General features: G+C 36.8%; 1 protein-coding gene across 4 annotated transcripts in view; it reads left to right on the top strand.

The window, feature by feature from the left end:
* Window positions 1-700: 700 nt before the first annotated feature.
* The window catches only part of LOC137194705 (HERV-H LTR-associating protein 1), a 54,574-nt gene continuing 36,506 nt past the window's right edge, over window positions 701-18,768 (top strand). Inside the window, exons 1-12 of one of the 4 annotated variants that reach the window (XM_067606812.1) lie at window positions 701-876; window positions 1,990-2,098; window positions 4,397-4,453; window positions 5,533-5,613; window positions 7,074-7,157; window positions 9,362-9,445; window positions 9,589-9,672; window positions 9,756-9,812; window positions 11,840-11,920; window positions 12,821-12,850; window positions 12,964-13,053; window positions 14,997-15,665. In XM_067606812.1, coding sequence (XP_067462913.1) covers window positions 2,008-2,098; window positions 4,397-4,453; window positions 5,533-5,613; window positions 7,074-7,157; window positions 9,362-9,445; window positions 9,589-9,672; window positions 9,756-9,812; window positions 11,840-11,920; window positions 12,821-12,850; window positions 12,964-13,053; window positions 14,997-15,665 — 1,408 coding nt within the window. In that variant the 5' untranslated portion in view covers window positions 701-876; window positions 1,990-2,007. Of the gene's footprint in view, window positions 877-1,790; window positions 2,099-4,396; window positions 4,454-5,532; window positions 5,614-7,073; window positions 7,158-9,361; window positions 9,446-9,588; window positions 9,673-9,755; window positions 9,813-11,839; window positions 11,921-12,820; window positions 12,851-12,963; window positions 13,054-14,996; window positions 15,666-18,768 lie in introns of those variants that run through there. The other 3 variants (XM_067606813.1, XR_010931007.1, XM_067606811.1) reach the window with 3 other exon arrangements.

The following is an 18,768-nucleotide window of genomic DNA, read 5'->3' as shown; positions in this document are numbered from 1 at the left end:
TATGGAAGCCCAGGATTTGACCTATCAAAAGGCCCTTTAGTGGGTATCAGCCTGTGCCGTCTTAAAACTACAGGGCCTCATGACAGGCGACACCATTCACCAGCTCTGACCTAACTTACCTGTAAGCTGCCTTTCAATCCTACTCTCACTTTGGCAAAGAGCAGATACTCTGCAGCTTAACTCGGCTTTATAAGTATCAGCTCAGGGTAAAGTGTCCATGGCATCGTCTTAATGCCACGGCCTGCTCAACGGTCCAGCCGCCATCCCTGCTTATCAAGCTCCACTAGTCTTACAGATAGTTTCATCAGAAAGGTTTTTCTTACCTTTAAAGCATCCTTGAACCTACTTTCACCTGAGCATAGAGTAGATAATCATCAACATGACGTGGCCTTAAATTTACGTTGTATCTGCTCAGTTTAACCTACAGTTAATGACCCAACTGACCTTATGGGCAACTAGTTTAACTAGTTTTACCAACAGCCATTTATTAGCGCAGAGGCATTCAGCATAATTGTTTTTGTAGGAATAAATCAGATCTATTGCCAAAAAGAAAACTGTGAGAGAATGAGTTCAAGTTTATACTGCAGAGTGGTGAATTTCAGTACAATTTATGTGAGTATTGACATTTTTTGCAGTGGAGCTGGTTAGGGAGCCCAGCTTGCAGCCAGACACTGTGTTTTCTTTTCTTCCTTTTTTTTTTTTTTTGCACAGAGCTCAGTAAGCTGCCAGTCTGCTGCCAACCTCTGCTGTTCAGAGGGGGGGAAAACAGGTATCGTGTAATGCTTATCTGACTGCAGGTGTGTGATACACTGGGTGAGGTTTGATGCTGCTGGAGGATCATAGTGGGCACAATTTACAGGAGGATTCAAGGAGAAGGTAAGCTGTGCTCGCTGGTTTTATTTCAGTAGAATACAGCAATTAATAATAAATCTGTCTGTTATCTGACAGACTGAAAGCCTTTAGAGTTTGAGTCATGGACAAAAGAAGTGAGACGAAAAGTTAGTTTACCTGCATTTTGTTTTCAATTTAAATTTGTGAAATCGCAGGTAAAAATAAAGATTCAAGTGCACAGTTAAGTAATTTAAAGGATATCAGTTATCTATTCTCTCAGATGTACATTGCTTTGGATGAAAGCATCTGCTAAATAAAATTGTAAATTGTATTCAAGAGAAAAAATTAAATAATTACAAAATTACAAAATGAATGAGAACAATAAAGGAAACGGAAGATTTATCAATCAAATCCTTCTAACACCTTCTGAACTTTGTAATATTTGAAGGATATTTGTTCTGTATGATGTATTTTAACATGCATAGTATATTTTTTCAAGAGTTGCAACAATTAATCTATTCATTGATCAATAGAGAACTAAATTATTTTGATAATTTATTACCAAATAATGATAATAATAATACAATAATATCCTTTATTTATATCGTACTTTTCAAAAACAAGTTTACAAATTGCTGCACAGACATCAAAATAGAAAATACACATAAAAGTTGCAAATTAGATCCAGAAATGTGAATATTTTCTGTAATATTTTTTATGGACTGTTGGCCTGATATTTTATAAACCAAACAACTCATTGATTAATCAAGGAAACAAATGGAGAGATTAATTGATAAGGAAAATAATCGTAAGTTACAGCCCTGATATTTTACTACATGCAAGTAAAATTCTATCCAACAAAAATATACATAATTGAGTGTTTTTTTTAGTAAAATGATCTGAGACAGGGGTGAAGCTTTACACTCTGCAGGTCTCCAGGGAGCTCAAGGTCCAGCATGATGACATCATAGTGTAGGAACCAGAAAATGCTTTTCACACACAACTCAACACCCTTTTGAAGCCATTTAATGCAAGTTTACCTGCCGCATCAGCGCAGAGGGACGAGAGGCCAACCTACGCAGAGCGATTAATAAAAACAATGTTCAGCCAAGACAAGAGTTCGTCTTGTTTATGTTTTTCTGTTTATTGTGGTTGCAGCGGGACTTTGCTGGGGTCATGGCAGGCTTACAGAGATCCATACAGCATCCATGCATGTGTCTCATAATCTGTGTTTCTATGACTTTACTCCTCGTCCTCTTCAGTCAAGGTAGGTACCTGTGACGTGTCTGAGCCTCCCCTTTACTATCCTTTCATTTAACATCTGATGCAGAGACAATGAGTTTTTTTCCCGGAAGATGAAATATCTGTCAGAGAAAAGAAAATTTAATAAAAATCATCAGTTAGTGGTAGTTAGATTTATTGATGCAAGTAGATTGAAAAATCTGATTTATTTAATGTAATTGTTTTATTACTTTACTCATGTAAAGTCTTTAACATGTATAATCAGTATATAAACTGAGCTGCAACAATTGCTTAATCAATTAGTGACTGTTGGTCAGGACATTCAGGCTGCATCTTGGGCTTTAGGAAACAATGATCAAAATTTTTCACCATTTTAAAATGATGAATCAAGACAATAATCGACAGATTAATCAATAATGAATATAAACGGTTAATAAATAGTTTATAACACACTTTATTGCAAGCAGATATAAGTGTTTATTGATGTATTTGTCGACAACTATAACTCCTGCTGGGGGAATCCATAAATGGAGTCTGCTGTATAAACAGATAATTAACACAGTTGTAATGATATGAAATATGTCTTCATAAGAGAAGTTATAATTGCTGACAAATATTGTAAACACTTGTCCTCATATCTGCTTATAACTAGTTTTATTAAGGAGACGTTACCAAACGTTACCATAAAATCCAACAGTTGTCCAACAGTTAAAGATGAGAAGTTTCTTGCAGTAAGGAGATATATTAGTGGACTGTTGTTTTATCAATCAAAGGACTCTCAGTGTAAGTTACAGGCAGCTTTTCAACTACTGGAGGCGGAATATGACAAGAGCAACACCATAATGACACTAGAAAATGCATTTCCTGTAGAAAATGTGTGTGAATGCTGACAGCTGAAATAACTTCCAAAGCCTTGCTGCAAATACAACACACTTGTTCAGCATCACCATCTGTACAACTTTGCAGAATTTGGTTACTATGGTATATTACATTTTAGAGATATGGCAATGAATAAGTAGTATGGTGGTGTTTTACTCATGACCACAGGGTGGAGCTATTGGTGCCATGATTTAATATGTTAAGCATTTCCACATCGAACACCTGTATGTCCCTGTATGTATGAATAGTTTAACACTTTTAGTTTTTGAGATATCACCTTGCAGACATTCCTCTGTCATGGACTCTGTGTTTTTGGACTTTTTGTGTTTTGGGATTTCCGGACTTTTGGTGTTTTAAGGTTTTTTGGTTTTGTTTGTTGCAGATAAGAGATTGTAGTGTTGTTTGGGTATTTGAGTTGTATTCATGTTTATTCTGTGGCGGTTAGGGGTTAGGGTTATGGGGTTAGGGTTAGGATTATGGGGTTAGGGTTAGGGTTATGGGGTTAGGGTTAGGGTTAGGATTATGGGGTTAGGGTTAGGGTTATGGGGTTAGGATTATGGGGTTAGGGTTATGGGGTTAGGGGTTAGGGTTAGGTTTATGGGGTTATGGTTAGGGGCTTAGGGTTATGGGGTTATGGTTAGGGTTTTGGGGTTAGGATTATGGGGTTAGGGTTATGGGGTTAGGGTTAGGATTATGGGGTTAGGGTTATGGGGTTAGGATTATGGGGTTAGGGTTAGGGTTATGGGGTTAGGGTTAGAGTTATGGGGTCAGGGGTATAAAATAAATAAACCTTTGAAGAACATTTGAGTCGTATATTTTATGAGAACTGTGTGGTTCTCAGGGCACGCTGAGACCTGTTGGGCCCGCACGCATTTAAGTTACAACCCAAGCTAATCTATAACTCAAGAAACTCAGTACTTAAATCAATAAACAATAGATAATGACCTTAAACGCTTTTCTGTCTCGATTAAACCATAAATGCAGATGTAAATGTAACAAAACAATGCTAAACACAAACAAAACCCAGGGTAGTATGTGACAACAATGTGACTGGCTAAACAAACAAATGACAAGTATGGCAAGAAATACAAAGTGTAACTGGGACACAATGGTGGCCTCCCACTTTTCCACAGCCTCTAGAAACTATTCAAATAAAACAATCCTAGAACTACTTTCCTCCTCTGATCTTAGGATATATTTATACTGAAATAGTCAATGCTCTTAATTTTTAATAGTTTTATATTAATAGTTTTGGATAAAAATGGCTTGACTGAACCAGTCAGTAATCACACAATTAAAATGTATTCAATACAAGTTGTGTGATTGTTCAGTGCTGGAGGTCTGAACTCTCCTGAGGGATCCTGGTTTTAGATAAATGTAGAATAAACAAGAAATGAAAAATGTTAACATTTAACTTTCACTTTTAAATCTTGTTTCCCTTCAGCGTTCATATCCAGACGGCAGGAAGAGAGGTACAAAAGAGACATTCTGGACTCCACAGGTATTTATTTTTATCATTCTTATTCAGTTTGGCTTTTTCATTTGCATGTTTTTTCAGGTTTCAGCTGCAAGTTCAAGATAAATGTAATGTTTGTTCACAAAGTCTTTCTTTATTCTGTATTCACTGATTTCAACGTATTACTTCACAACAAAGTGTGAAGATTAAGTCAAAGTTACAGAGAAATACAGGTTCTTATTGTGTGTTCTCACTTCAAAGAGTCTTTCTCTGCTTTGCCTGGAACGACAGTTTGATGTTGTTTTAACACTGTATCTGTCTGTTTTATTTCATCTTTATTTAATGAGGAAGTCATTATATCTTTCACAAGAGAGACTTGGACAGAATGGCAGCGTGAAATAGGTGTCACATACAATAGTTACATACTTTACACATGTGTCTGTTTTCATGCTTTTTCTCTATTATTAATTGTCTGAATTGGAAATAAATCTCCGTTCATCAGTAACATAAAGACTTCTTACTGGTGATATAAAAAGATGCTAAAAGATTTTGACGAGCAGAAATACTGTAACACAGTTTTTTTCATGCCAAAATGAAATACAACCATACATTTTATTCTTTTCAGGGTGTTAAAGCCTCTGAAACAGCATCATGAAAACTAATGAAATACTTAAAAGATTATAGTAAGAAGAAACAAATCTCCATAAGGCTGCACCATCCTCAAAATCCACCAAATTTCATTCAAATCTAACAAGCAACCGATTAATTGGACAGAAGACATAACATCCTACATAGAGGTAATATAAAATATCTAGAGCACATACGATTATAAAACTAAAGTGCAAAGCAAGCTGTGTTCAGGGACTTTGCTCCATCAAATCAGAGGTGCACAATATCTAAAATATATTTAATAAAAGGCCCATATCAACCTCAGTATTGACCACATTATTCAAGTAACAGATGACACTTCAGGGGCTAATTCCTCTTGGTAATCATTACTTTTTTGTCATTTTAGTACATCTTGCGGTTATTGAGCCACATTCTGCTGATGCTGCTAATTCCATAATAAAGATTAAAACCAGAATAATCTCCCATTGACTCTTTGGTCTGCCTTTATTTCCCAGAAATCCCAGCAGAGCACATCGATCCAGCAGCCATCGACCTCACTCCCCTGGTCAATACTTTAATAAATTCAAGCCAGTCAGGTAGGTTGTCATAATATCATTCTTGTGCAGATCAATTCTGAGCTGTAAATCTTTTATGTCTGTCATGATTAAACCACAGAGAGGTCAAACTGCAGGCAGAGCTGCTTAGATTCATAAAATGTCAGCTGTAAAGGACCAGTTCACTCAAATAGTTTTGTTTCAACTTAAAGATGCGTACTAAGTGTGCATGTATGCATCTCTGAGGCAAAATCAATCAAAAGCCACATTTTAAAAGATTAAATTAGTGTTGCAGATTAAACTTGTGTTGAAAATTTGATAACAATATTTGAGATTTTTCTTTTAAATCAACCAGATTTTGAGGTTTTAGTTGTAGCATGTGGATACAGTCTATCTACAGTACTGTGCAAACGTTTTAGGCACTAAAAGTAAAGTGAGGATGCTTTCAACAATAATGCCATCAATAGTTTTTGTTTATCAATGGACTTGATACAAAGTTGAGGAAACAGAAGAAACCTAAAGTAAATCAATATTTGTTGTGAGCAGCTTTGCCTTAAAAACAGCAGCAGTTCTCCTCGGTTCACCTGCACACAGTGTCTCAGGTACTCGGCAGGTCGTTTGTTCCTTCATCTTGGAGAAGTAGCCTCAGTTGTTTGGTGGATTTCGGCATCTCAGCTGCTTCTGTCTCTTCATATAATCCCAGACTGACTCCATGATGTTGAGATCAGGACTCTGTGGGGGCCAAACCATCTGTTGCAGGACTCTTTGCTCTTTCTTGCTGAAGAAAGTTCTTACTAGGCACTTTTGGACCAAACAGTTCTGGGGACTCCCTGAGAGGAACTGGAGCTCCCCCGAGAACTACATACCTTCAAGGGCTTTTTCTCTGTTTGGATTCACACCACCAATAGGAACGCTGAAGTGACAGCCGGTGGTTGGTATAGCAATGTCACTTCTGCATGAGATACAACAACAACAAGATGGAGGACGCCGTGATCGGAGCTGTTTGTTTGTTGTTATGGGTAATAACAGAGTTGGAAAGGAGATGTGCAAATTTAGACTATGTAGTTGTTTTACACAGGTTTATAAAAATCGTGGTTGCCGGTTGGCTCATGTGTTGGACCAATCACCATACACTTACATCACTAAGGTTCCTCTTGTGCTGGGAGAGTAGCTACCCTGATAAGGAGCTAAAAAAAAAAAGTCCCTCAAAAGGGTATTACGCTTGTTCCCAGTTCCTGCAGTGCAGACACAATAAAAAGGGGGTAGTTCCTCCAACAGTTTTTAGACCAATGAAAAAGCTCCAGAATCACCTTATGACTCTGGCTGTATTTTTGGTCTTGTTGTCATGCTGCAGAATAAATTTGGGACCCATAAAACGCCTCCCTGATGGTGTTGCATTATGTATAAGAATCTAAACATCTAAAGTGCCTCAATGTTTTGCACAGTACTGTATATTCAGAAGATCATCTGTTCACGTCTTTCCTCCTGTCTTACTTGTACAGGCTCCCGGCAGCTCTTCTCCCTCCTCAGTGTGACGTCCTACAGCTCTCTGGCTCTCCATAAACTCACCCTGCTGGTCTATAACAGTAAATATTCTCCCCACACAAACCTCTACTTCACCTGAAGCAGCTAACAGGAGATAAACATTTCTCAACTTAGAGTCTACAGCTCTGTGAGGCTGCACCTGAGTTAAATGCTAACATCAGCATGCTAACATGCTCACAGTAACAATGCTAGCATGTTGATGCAGTTATAATGTTCACCCAGTTCACTGTGTTGGTTTAGTGCGTTAGCATGATAACATTTGCTAATTAGCTCTCAATACAAAGTACAGCTGAACACATAAAATCAACAGGCTACAGTACACAGTATAGTTATATTATCATTGCAATAACATTATATCAAGGCCATAAATATACAAAACATCAAAATAGAACAATTTAAATGGGTCAACAAGTAAAACAATGAAAATGGCACAATATTTGCTGGAGATCATGAATGTGTGAACCAAATCTCACCGCAATCTATCCAATAGTTGTTGAGATATTTCAATAATCATAATAATCAGTCCACAATGAGGTGCACTTGGCCAGGGAGGAAGAGTTAAATAACAGTCTTCTTGTTTCTGGACTGCTGGTCTTGCTGCCGCTCAGCCTGGGATTTTATTTTATTTAGTGTCTTGGTGGTTTTGTATGTTTTTGTTAATAAATCCCATGGTCTGGGTATTTTAAAAGGTGTTGGTTTTACTTCGGGTAAGCTATGGAGTGTTGTTCACCCCATAGGGCTGACTAAGGGTGGAGCGTAACAACATCAATCTTGTGGTGTTGATGACTGGAGAGCTGGCTCTGTGAATACGGCTTGTGTTATCCTTTTCTTTTCTTTTTTTTTTTAAGCTTCCATCTTATTTTTCTAAAGATAAACTTTAAAAATAATCCTTAAATGACCTCTCTTTCCGCAACCTTGAATATCTGTTGTAAATTACATGTCAATCCGTCTAATAGTGTTGGGATATTTCACTCTGAACCACAAATGTCCACCTGCTGGTGGCTCTAGAGGGATCAGCTGAAAACAACACAGGACACATCTGCAGTAGTTTACTCTGGATCATGTTATGTTTTATGTGGCAGTATATACTGAATATACTGAGATAGTAAATGAGCATCACTTCACTAGATTAATACCTATGACTGTGTCAATAGTTCCATCTAGTGGTTTGGTTTGGTAACTGCGTGTAATTCTCCTTTTCACTGTGACTGACAGTATATATCGGTGCAGTATTCAGTATAATAGGTCACAGTGATGCTGGCACTTAATTACTGCTTAAAGAGCTTGTTAGGTGATTGTAACAAAAAGCATTTAAAAGCAAACAATCTTTTGGCACCAAATTATGAGAAATTTGTCATCAACCACAAGTAGTAAAATTCTGTCTCTTCTTGGAGACTTGAATAAAGACAGACTACATACTGTAAACAACACCACTGGCATCACTGAATATGTTAAATTCAGGCTTCTTTACTTTGATAATAGTTGATTGTCTTCATTTTCCTTTGAAATTAATATTTAAAAAGTTAAAAGTAAACATTAAAAGACTAAACTAGTGCAAGGTGCAGTCAGTCCACTGTTTCTGAAACCTTTAAACTTATTTTTTTAACCTCATGATCGTGTAGACAGAAGCTGTTTTACTTTGTCTGTACCAAAAGGTGTAGATTTTTAGTTTTAACTTCAGCAGACGGCCAAAATAAACAGTTGTTTATGTGCAAAACCTGCTCTCTATTTCTCTTTTATATGCATACATATGTGGACACATTTTATTAATTCATTTATTTCATTTATAAGGGACCATGTACAGTATTAAATATAAATGTTACCATTTGATGTACTGCACCAGAGTTATCTTACAAAAAATTTTGACCTGCAGTCCCTTAACACACATTAAGTCTCTGCAAAAAGTTGACTGTATTGAATTTATATTTCCTGATATAAGTTGCCAGAAACAGGCAAGAGTTGCTAGATCATCAAGTTGGGTATCTCCCATATCCTGCTCTTTCACTTTTTTTTATCATAATAACACACTTTTCCTGGAAAACACTTAACTCTGCATAGATCTCACCATTAATATTATGTGAAGTTAATCTGACAGGATGGTTTTGAGATCAGTGAAGATATTGAAGGGACAACTCAGCAATACCTTGACCGTCCATACCCACATCTGCACCCTGTGTGTCACATGTTTCACAGGCAGGTTTGAACTCTCTAAACTGACTCTCCGCCCCTGTTGTGTGTTTTGTAGTTTCCAGCATTAGAGGTATAGAAACCAACATGTTCAGGAGACGATTCTGCTACTGTGTCACAAATGAGACCAACGATCTAACAGGTAGGAAATATTTGATCTTTTTTCTTTTGATTTAAATGAAATTTGTGGTGGTTATCCTTTAAAGTTCAGTTATTATTGAGTTTTAAAACACAAAAAGCCAAATAATTCGCTGCTCCAAATCTCTTTTACTGGATTTTTGCTAGATTTCACAGCCATTCTGTTGGACGTGATGGGAAACTCAACAAGTTATCTACATGAGCTCTTTAAATCTTCCTCCATATTATCAGGTGAGTCTTAAATAATTGTTTCAAAGCCCTTCTTCATAATGTGATATTCTACTAATATTATGTTTTCTGTTTGTGTCTGTCAGTAAGCCAGAGGAACAATTCAGACTGTATCTACATCTGTGTGATGGCGGGTAAGATGGGTAAGTAGAGCTCACTGGATCTGTTGATCTGAGTTTTATTTGGAAGACTTCTACTGTGTGTTTAATGGGCTGCGTCAGTCACTCTACAAACATTTTGATGTAAAAAATATAATGAAAACCTGCATCAACGATGACAACTGTGTAAGTGAAACGACAAATGTCAAAATGAACGTTGAAACATTTATTAAAGGGATTGATGTGTCAGTTTTCTTTTGGTTTTGCTGCTGTTTAATCAAATGTTTCGTGGTGGAGTTGTTGTCATTTTGTGTATTTTTCTGACAACATTGAACTGTTGAACTATATATATTTAATTTTGCCAGCTTTTATTTTTATTCCATTGATTTGTTGGCCTTTTTTTAAATAGAAAAGTTGCCATAATGACTTTTCATTTTATTCTCTGTGATGCATTGTGTTTTGGATTTGATAGGATTCGATCTAACATGACTCCAGTATTGAATCCACTACTTGAATCTGAATGTTTTAAAATCCGTTATCTTGTTAAAGTTTGATAAAAGAGCAATATAACAATTTTAAATATAGCGGTGCAACAATAAGGGGATTAAGCAATTTGTCAGTCCATAGAAAATTAATCAGCAACTTTTTTTTTTTTTAAGCAAACATGCCAAATATTTGCTGGCTTCTCAAATATGAGGATTTGATACTTTTCTGTGTCATACATGACAGTAAACTGAGTATATTTGTATTTCAGACTGTTGGATCAGACAAAACAAGATGCTGTACAAAATTATAGCAGGCATTTTTCACTATTTTCTGACAGAACGATTAATCGATCATGAAAATAATCGTTAGTTGCAGCCCTAATTAAATAGCAAATATTCTTACATAAGAGATTTAGCATTTCACTCCTATAACATTATTGGACTCACAATGGACAGTTCAAAGAAAACAAAACATCAAAATCGAGCAGCACGAATGAATAAAGTATGAAATATAATATAAGTGCAGCAGAGCCAGAATTTTAAGCGCCATACCTTCTTCTTCGTGGTTAAAATCTGGAGCCTACATTACCCACAATGCAACGCAATGCTAACGGCTCTGGTTCGGTTCGGTCGGAGGTGAAGGGGTTTTATGCTAGTAGATGCGACCATGTTGTTTCTGTTTCATAGCTACTTGTTTCTCTAAAAGATTAATAACCGACGATGTTTGAAAACTGAATGATTTAAAAAATGTATTTAAACGTGTTTCGCAAGTCCCGCTTCTGTTTCCGAATCCAAACAAAGATGGCGGCCTTTCAGTTAACGTCAGGAAACGGTCGCAACTTGGGAAACAGTTTAAAAATCTTTTTTTATCATTCAACGGACGGCATATGTTTTCACCCAGAAGGTTAGAAGAGTCTTCGGAAATTATGAAAGTACCTTCAGAGCAACGGTGAGTGTTTTTAAACTAAACGTCTTCTGGGTTTTTCAATACATGAAAGTTACAAACTGCGGTTAACGTTGAAAATTTCGGTGAACGTTAACGTTAACCTCCAGCAGAGATGAGGAGCGGGCCAATGATTCTTAGCGTGTAACGGTTATGTTCTCCATTAATCATTTGGTCTATAAAATGTCAGAAAAATAGTGAAAAACCCAAGGAGATATCTACTTATGTCTTGTTTTATCCAAACAACTGTCAAAATTAGAATAATACTCATTATCACATAAAATAAAGAAAAGCAGCAAATCCTCAAAATTGTGAAACTATAACCTGCGAATATTGGGTGTATTTTTATTTTTATCAATTATCAGAATAGTTACAGATTATAGATTATTTTTCTGTCTTTCGGTTAATCGTTGAAGTCATAAACTCTATAAAGTTGTATAGGTTAACATCAAATGATATTATATGTTATCAGTTATCTGTTTTGATGAGCCTCAGACTCATAAAGGAGTAACGTTAATATCTTCACTAGATATTAATGAAAGTGATCATGATGAAATTTTCAAATGATGATGATGATGCTGAAGTCGTTCTGTGTGTGTGTGTGTGTGTGTGTGTGTGTGTGTGTGTGTGTGTGTTTTGTCCAGGCAGAGAGCTGCCAGAGCTCTGGGAGGTCGACTCCATCACTCCTCTCTTCAACCAGACCATCGTGGAAGGACCACACACAGGTGTGTTTACAATAGTTTCACATACACTGTCATCATGTGAGGAACATTCAGTATTTGTTCTTGTACGATACATTGACTGTCTGTCAGTCAAACACTTTATCAACTCATAGACATCATGATCTTTTAGCCCTATAAGACAGAAAAGTGTCTGTCTTGTCGTTCATTGACAGTATACAACACAACCACCAGATGGCAGCATTTCACTGTTTATTTTATGAAAGACACCTGTGATAAACTGAATACCTGATGGGTTAATTTTAAACATTTCTGCAGTATTTCACACTTAAAGGCACAGATGTCTTGTGTCATATTTAAATCCAGGATGCCAAATTTGTAGAGATGACATCTTAGCCACAGTACGACAAATTTTAAAAATAAAAACAAACTCTAGTGATGAGAAGAAAACAGCATGTCTGCGTTATTTCTTCTTCCCAGAGTCAGCGGGCTGAATGCAAGAACTGAATGCTAAAGTTTTTATAGGTCTAAATACTGTGTTTGAGGCTCAAAGCTTCTTTTTGCCACCATGTCCAATATATCATATCTTTCTGATGTCACAACACTAATAAAAGGTTATTTTTGCAGAATCAGTAACATCTTTTAAATCACTTGTTAAAGCTTACCTTTAAACAAAAGCCCTTTATGTCTTCAATCTATGTTTCCAGTTCCACAGTGATTTATGTGTTTATTTGTTTATTTTTTGTTTTTTTGTTTTTATATGTTGAGTATTTTATTTTTTTCTCTATACCTGTAATTGATCATTTGTTTTCCTCAGTAAATAATGTTTATTATTATTATTATTATTATTATTATTATTGTTATTGTTATTTTGCAAGATGTTCACTCCCTCACGTCTGGCCTCACTAAACCTTTTAAACCTTTTCTTCTTTTCTTTTTATGTAGGTAATGTCTCCTCAATCAGCCTCCCTCTTGGTGAGTTAAGTCTTAAGTCTTTTTTTAAAAAAACAAAACAAGTTCAAGTATCTGTTGTCATCTATAAGAGCCGTTTAATCACAATATTTTTAAATATCTATTTCAAACTTCAGAATGGCACCAACTGCCCACGAATCTGAGTCACATCTCGCCATCTGGGATGAGCTCCATGTTAACCAGCAGAGTCCATTCTACTGCACCTGGTGAGTGTCAACAAGAGGCCGGTGTTCATGTTTGATTTACTGAAGCTCAGACTCGTTCTGTTAAATCTGATATGTGCAACGATTTAGAACCTAATATTAGAAGTTTAATTAATACTGAATGGTAAGTATGGTAGAAGAGTGTGAGTTGAATCAGTTTTATTTCTTGTGTTATAGAAAAAGAAAAGACGATTTAAAGGACGATGATAAGGATTATATTCACAGTTGTATCCATCAGTTATTAATGACACTAAAAAGTAAAGCTGCAGCGATTAGTTGATTCATTTCTTGGTCGCCAACTATTAAATGAATTGCCAACTATTTTGATAATTGCTTTATTGTTTTGAGTAATTTTAAGAAGACTCTCCAATTCCAGCTCCTCAAATGTGAATATTTTCTGGTTTCTTTTTACGACAGTAAACTGAATATCTTTGGGTTCTGGACAAAACAAGACATTTGAGGACGTCATCTTGGGCTTTTTCAACATTTTATAGACCAAACAACCGATCGATTAATTGAGAAAATAATCAACAGAGTAATTGATAATGAAAATAATCGTTAGTTGCAGCTGGTCGATCAGACGGGTTGGACACAAACAGTTTATCCAGATTATCTAAATCGTTTGATTCTGAGGTCATGAAATGTTAGGAAGGTCGAACATTAATCACAGAATAAACTCACACTGTAATAAACTGTTGTTAATCCTGCACAAGTGAATTTTTTTTCTTACGAAATAACTTAATTCTGAGATCACATCTGAACTTCCACAACAACAAAAAGATATTGATTTCATGTAAATATGAAACACCTTCTGTCCTGAACAAATTTGATTTCACTTTATTATCCGAATATTTTTCTGAAAGTTGTCTTGTGCCCTGAGGCGTACATACTGTTTCACATACAAAACAAAACACATTTAACCAAACAACAGAACAAATACTACACATTATGAATACAAAGCAGTAAAGCAATCAGTTTCATCTCTCACTTTCACATTCAGTAGTCTGCACAGGTACTGACGACTCAAACTCTCAGATAGAAATACCTGTGACAAAGTATGTGAAAACAGCACTCTGCTGGTGAAAAAATATGTAAGGACAAATTTAAGTGTCTCAGTAATTTGTCTGACTAATTGTTTAGTCTTTAAAATGTCAGGAAATAGCAGGAAAATCTGCTCACAAGTTCTCAGAACACTAGGTGGCATTTTCAAAACAGTCCAAAGCCCAAAAATATTCAGTTTACAATGATATTATTAGATAGTTTTCAGTGTAATTTAGCCTTTAATTTTATTTGTTTTTTACATACCTCATTGTTTTGTGAGGCGGCTGCTGCAACACTGCAATTTTCCTTTGGTATTAGTAAAGCGCTCTATCTGTCCATCTTATCTTTTATCAAAATTGTTGTTGATTAAAGTTTCCCTCCACTCAAACAGGTCGTTCTTCTTGTTCCTTCAGTTGGATGTTGTTCTCGTCTCTGTGCAGATAGTTTGTTTTCACATACATCTGCTGAAAGAGGAAAGTTTCTTTATGTTCACCTTAAATCTCAGTTAAAGGTACCTACGAGTGTGATTTGTGACATCACAACTAGTTTGGAGCCAATCATGTTCCACATTTAAACCTCTAGCAAACATTCACTGAGTAGGAGACATCTTGTGTCCAGCAGGAATAGTAAGGAATAGTAGATGTCATCTAAAGGATTTTAATGACATAAATGGACTTTTTAGGAAGGAAAAACCACACTAGGTACAAATTATACTCAAAGCAGAGTATTCTTATATATTTTGAAACGTGTGGAGAGGATCTTTAAATTTTGTTGACGGTTGACTAATACTTTCACCACTAGTTGGTTAAAATTCTCCAGTAAGTCATTTGATGTTGCTGAATTTTCTTCTGCCTTATTGCAGCCAGTAAAGCAAACTTTCTTCTTGTCTGTGTTTGATTCTTCAGTTTCACCAACAGCCATGGACGAAGCATCTGCAACAACGGCAACGGTTGGCGCTGCACAGCCGCTGGCAGCAGCTCAACAGACTACAACCATCATGCCACAGAGTCAAACTACAGCAGAAAGACCGAGGACGACGCAACGACTGACGACGCAACAACTGACGACGCAAAGAGCGGCGACGCAACGATTGACGACGCAACGATTGACGACGCAACGATTGACAACACAAAGAATGACAACACAAAGTGCGACGACACAAAGAGCAACGACGCAAAGACTGACAACACAACAAATAACGACACAAAGACCGACAACACCAATAATGACACAAGCTACAGAAAAACCAACAACAATTTTACCACCAATCGCAACCTCAACGCAACCAACCACCACCCTGCAAGTCACCACTGTGTCGGTTTCAACTGCCGCAGCTCCGGCTACAGTTGGTACAACCAAACCTATAACGTTCTCACCAGCGATTAGTCTGACCCGGCTGACTGCAGCTACACACCAGCTGAGAACAGAAACCCATCACACGACCTCCACGGTTCATCCAACCAGACCGTCACCTGTCGGTCCCACAGCGGGACCTACGGTAGCTGAAACGGTGACAAGGCCTGTTAGCAGGAGAACTACAACACCCAGCAAGTCTGTGGAAACAGAGAAAGCAGGTAAACATCTGCAGGTGCATCAATTAATCGTTTAATTTATCAACAGGAAATTAATCATCAACTGTTTTTATCACAAAACAATAATTTTAGTCATTTTTTTAAAGTACAAATCCCAAACATTTGTTGGTTGCAGCTTGAAACTTTCTCTGTGTCATACATAATATAAAACTGGATATTTTGGATTTTTGATTGTTGATTAGACAAAACAAGACTTTTGAACAAGTCACCAGGGAGTTATTATTTGCTTCTATCAGATCTCTCCAAAAACTGTAAGAAAACTAATTTGCTCTCTCTGTCTATTGTTAAATCGACTCCAAAACACACTGAATGTGTCGCATCCACTGAACAACTCCTGCGTCTTGTTGATGTTCGAGTGACAGCGCCCTCTAGTGGCTGTAGTAACTATGACGGGAGCGAAGGAAGAAGTCAGGTGACGTCATTATAGAGCGACAAACTCTACATAGGGAGGAGGTCGGGATGGATGGAAAGGTCAACAAAGCATTTGACACAGAGATCACTGTTCACTTCCTGTTTCCAACTGCAAGTCAACACTGTTTTATCAATTAGTCGATTGATTATGTAGTTTTTGCTGCACTATTAATAAGCTGCAGTATGTTAATTTTTCAAGTCTGTCTTAAAACAACAGTCAGGAGCCCAGGTGAACATTGAAACATGTTTTTCATGCTTCTTCTTCATTCCTCCTATAAAATGTATTTAAAAGTTTATCTGAAGCTGATATGAAGCTTTAAATCAAGTAGATATCTTTCAACGTTACAGTCTTTTTAGTGCCAAAGTTCCTCTTTTTGTTACTATTCTTCCACCTGCAGCTCAACAGGGAAACACTGTCCGAGGAGACACAAAGAGGGAATTTGATGCTAAAAAAGACACTTGATATCACTAACTGTGTGTGTGCACGGGAAGGAGAGAAACTGAGACACATGCAGGAGGTTGAGATAGTAACCATGGTAACGCAGGCGCAGCCCCCTTCTATGTGAAAGCTTTGATGGTTTTAAGCTGCAAAGGTTAAAAGCAAATTAAGGCCAAATATTCAGTGTTTATCTGTCTGCTACATGATCCGTGAGCCTGTTTGGAGGGAAAAGAGACTCGAGATGCTAAAAGAGACTAAACACAAACAACAATAGAAGCTGGAGTGGTAAAATTATGTAAGACTTATATTTAGAGCAGTATGAACATTAGCTACTTAGAAACATTAATATGATATTAGTAACAACAAATACATAGAAATATGGAAAATCATGATTTTTTTTCCCCCCAAAGTCCTGTCGAGCAAATGTGTCAAATTTGATTAAAAATACAAAGTTATGCACTTACTTAGAAAAAAGTGAATTTATCTCATGTGGAAAACACATCTTTCATGTTATAAGTTTGAATATGAACACATGATTACCAGACGTTACTTTGTGTTGTCAGATATTTCCCACGTGGACAACAAATCACATTCATACATTTTCATTCATTTAACATTAAACGTCATATTTCAGATGTGAAAACATTCATTTTGCATGTAAAGGAAAATTACTGATATTATCCAAATATTTCATGCCCCCTGATATCAAAGACATTCTCAAAATCATTTAATTCCCTCTGATTTGATTGTATTATTGATTGATTAATGGATCTACAAAACAATCCAGAGATAAGATGTTTAAGTGAGAACTTTTATTCACTCCGACGAGATGACACAAAATCGTTAAAAAAACTAATTACATCAGAGCAAATTAACCCCACCATATATTGTTTACACTGTATCAAAGCTTTTGTTTAATGTTTATTGCTTGTTTTATTGATTTTAATTGATGGACTGTATTTTATTATTTGAGCTCTTGAGCAACAATAATTCCCTCTTTTGAGTATTTGTTTGTTTGTGTGTTAAGCTAAGCAGACTGTGTGTTTTTATCGTTTATTTATTTGTATATTCTTGTACGTTGTGTTAACTCATTCTACACGTTTCAATCTAACTTTCTGCATGATCAGAACCTGCAACGTTTTTGCTCAAACTGTACGGATCAACTGAGCGTCCACGATGTGCTCACACTGAACGTAAACACAGAGTCCGAAAATGTATTCAAACAAGACGACAGCGTCCTCAACAATGTGGACAAAAAGAGAGAAAGACGGCGTTACTTTGTGCATTTACGCTATGAACAGAAAGTAAGAAGAAGAATAGAAAGATGTGGATCCACAGACGTTTGGAAGATGCAACAATCTGATGTGAAGTTCAGTTTTCTATCGCAGCGTCTCAGTCGGACGACAGTTTAACCGCAACATGTCAAATATCCTCCAATCAGATTCAGTTTATAACAGCAGCCATGTTGGAAATCTGCAGACAGACGACCAAAATTTCTGACCTGCCAGAAATCCAGTCGACGGGGCAACCAATCTACGATAAAATCAGGTTTAATCTGTACAGTAACTGCCTGGTTTTAGTGTTACTACAATAGCAGTGGCAGTGTGTCCTTCATGTGTTGTCTGATGTGACCTGTTGGACTCTCTTTTGTTATTTGTCACTTTGCACAGGCAACCAAACTAGATTGCCCTCTGGGGATTAATACAAATATCTAAATAATCTCTAATCTAATCAAAAGACCAAAGTATAACAACAAGTTATCTCACCGTAGATGAGCCCAGGCCTCTAAAATTGCCTGAGTTATCCACTGATTAAAAACCTTTAGTCTCATCCAAATGATTCTTTAAGTCCATATCAGAGAATCAGTAAATAATCACATTAAAGTAACATAAAAATGAGGCACAATCCAGAATAAACAGTCACCAGTAAACACTGAAGGAACATGTCGCCACAGTTCCCAGTTGAACCACTAGATGGCAGTAACGTCTCGCTGGAGAAGCAGCTGCTGCTCCCCCACTGACTTCTGCCTAGCAACAAACAGAAGGCCAGAGCATCCTGTGCAATTTGTCACAGAGTCATTAGTTTGCAGTAAAATGAACATTTGTCGCCCAGCTGCACATCTCTGTGCTCTGTGTGTCGAGTGTGTGTACGTTTCAGAGATGATGTTTCACACACACACACACACACACACACACACACACGCCGGTGATAAGAAGGTTTGATTCATTGTGGTAC

The sequence above is a fragment of the Thunnus thynnus genome, chromosome 12, assembly GCF_963924715.1.
Source record: "Thunnus thynnus chromosome 12, fThuThy2.1, whole genome shotgun sequence".
NCBI classification, from domain to species: Eukaryota; Metazoa; Chordata; class Actinopteri; order Scombriformes; family Scombridae; genus Thunnus; species Thunnus thynnus.
This window is presented reverse-complemented; position numbering and strand designations above follow the sequence as displayed.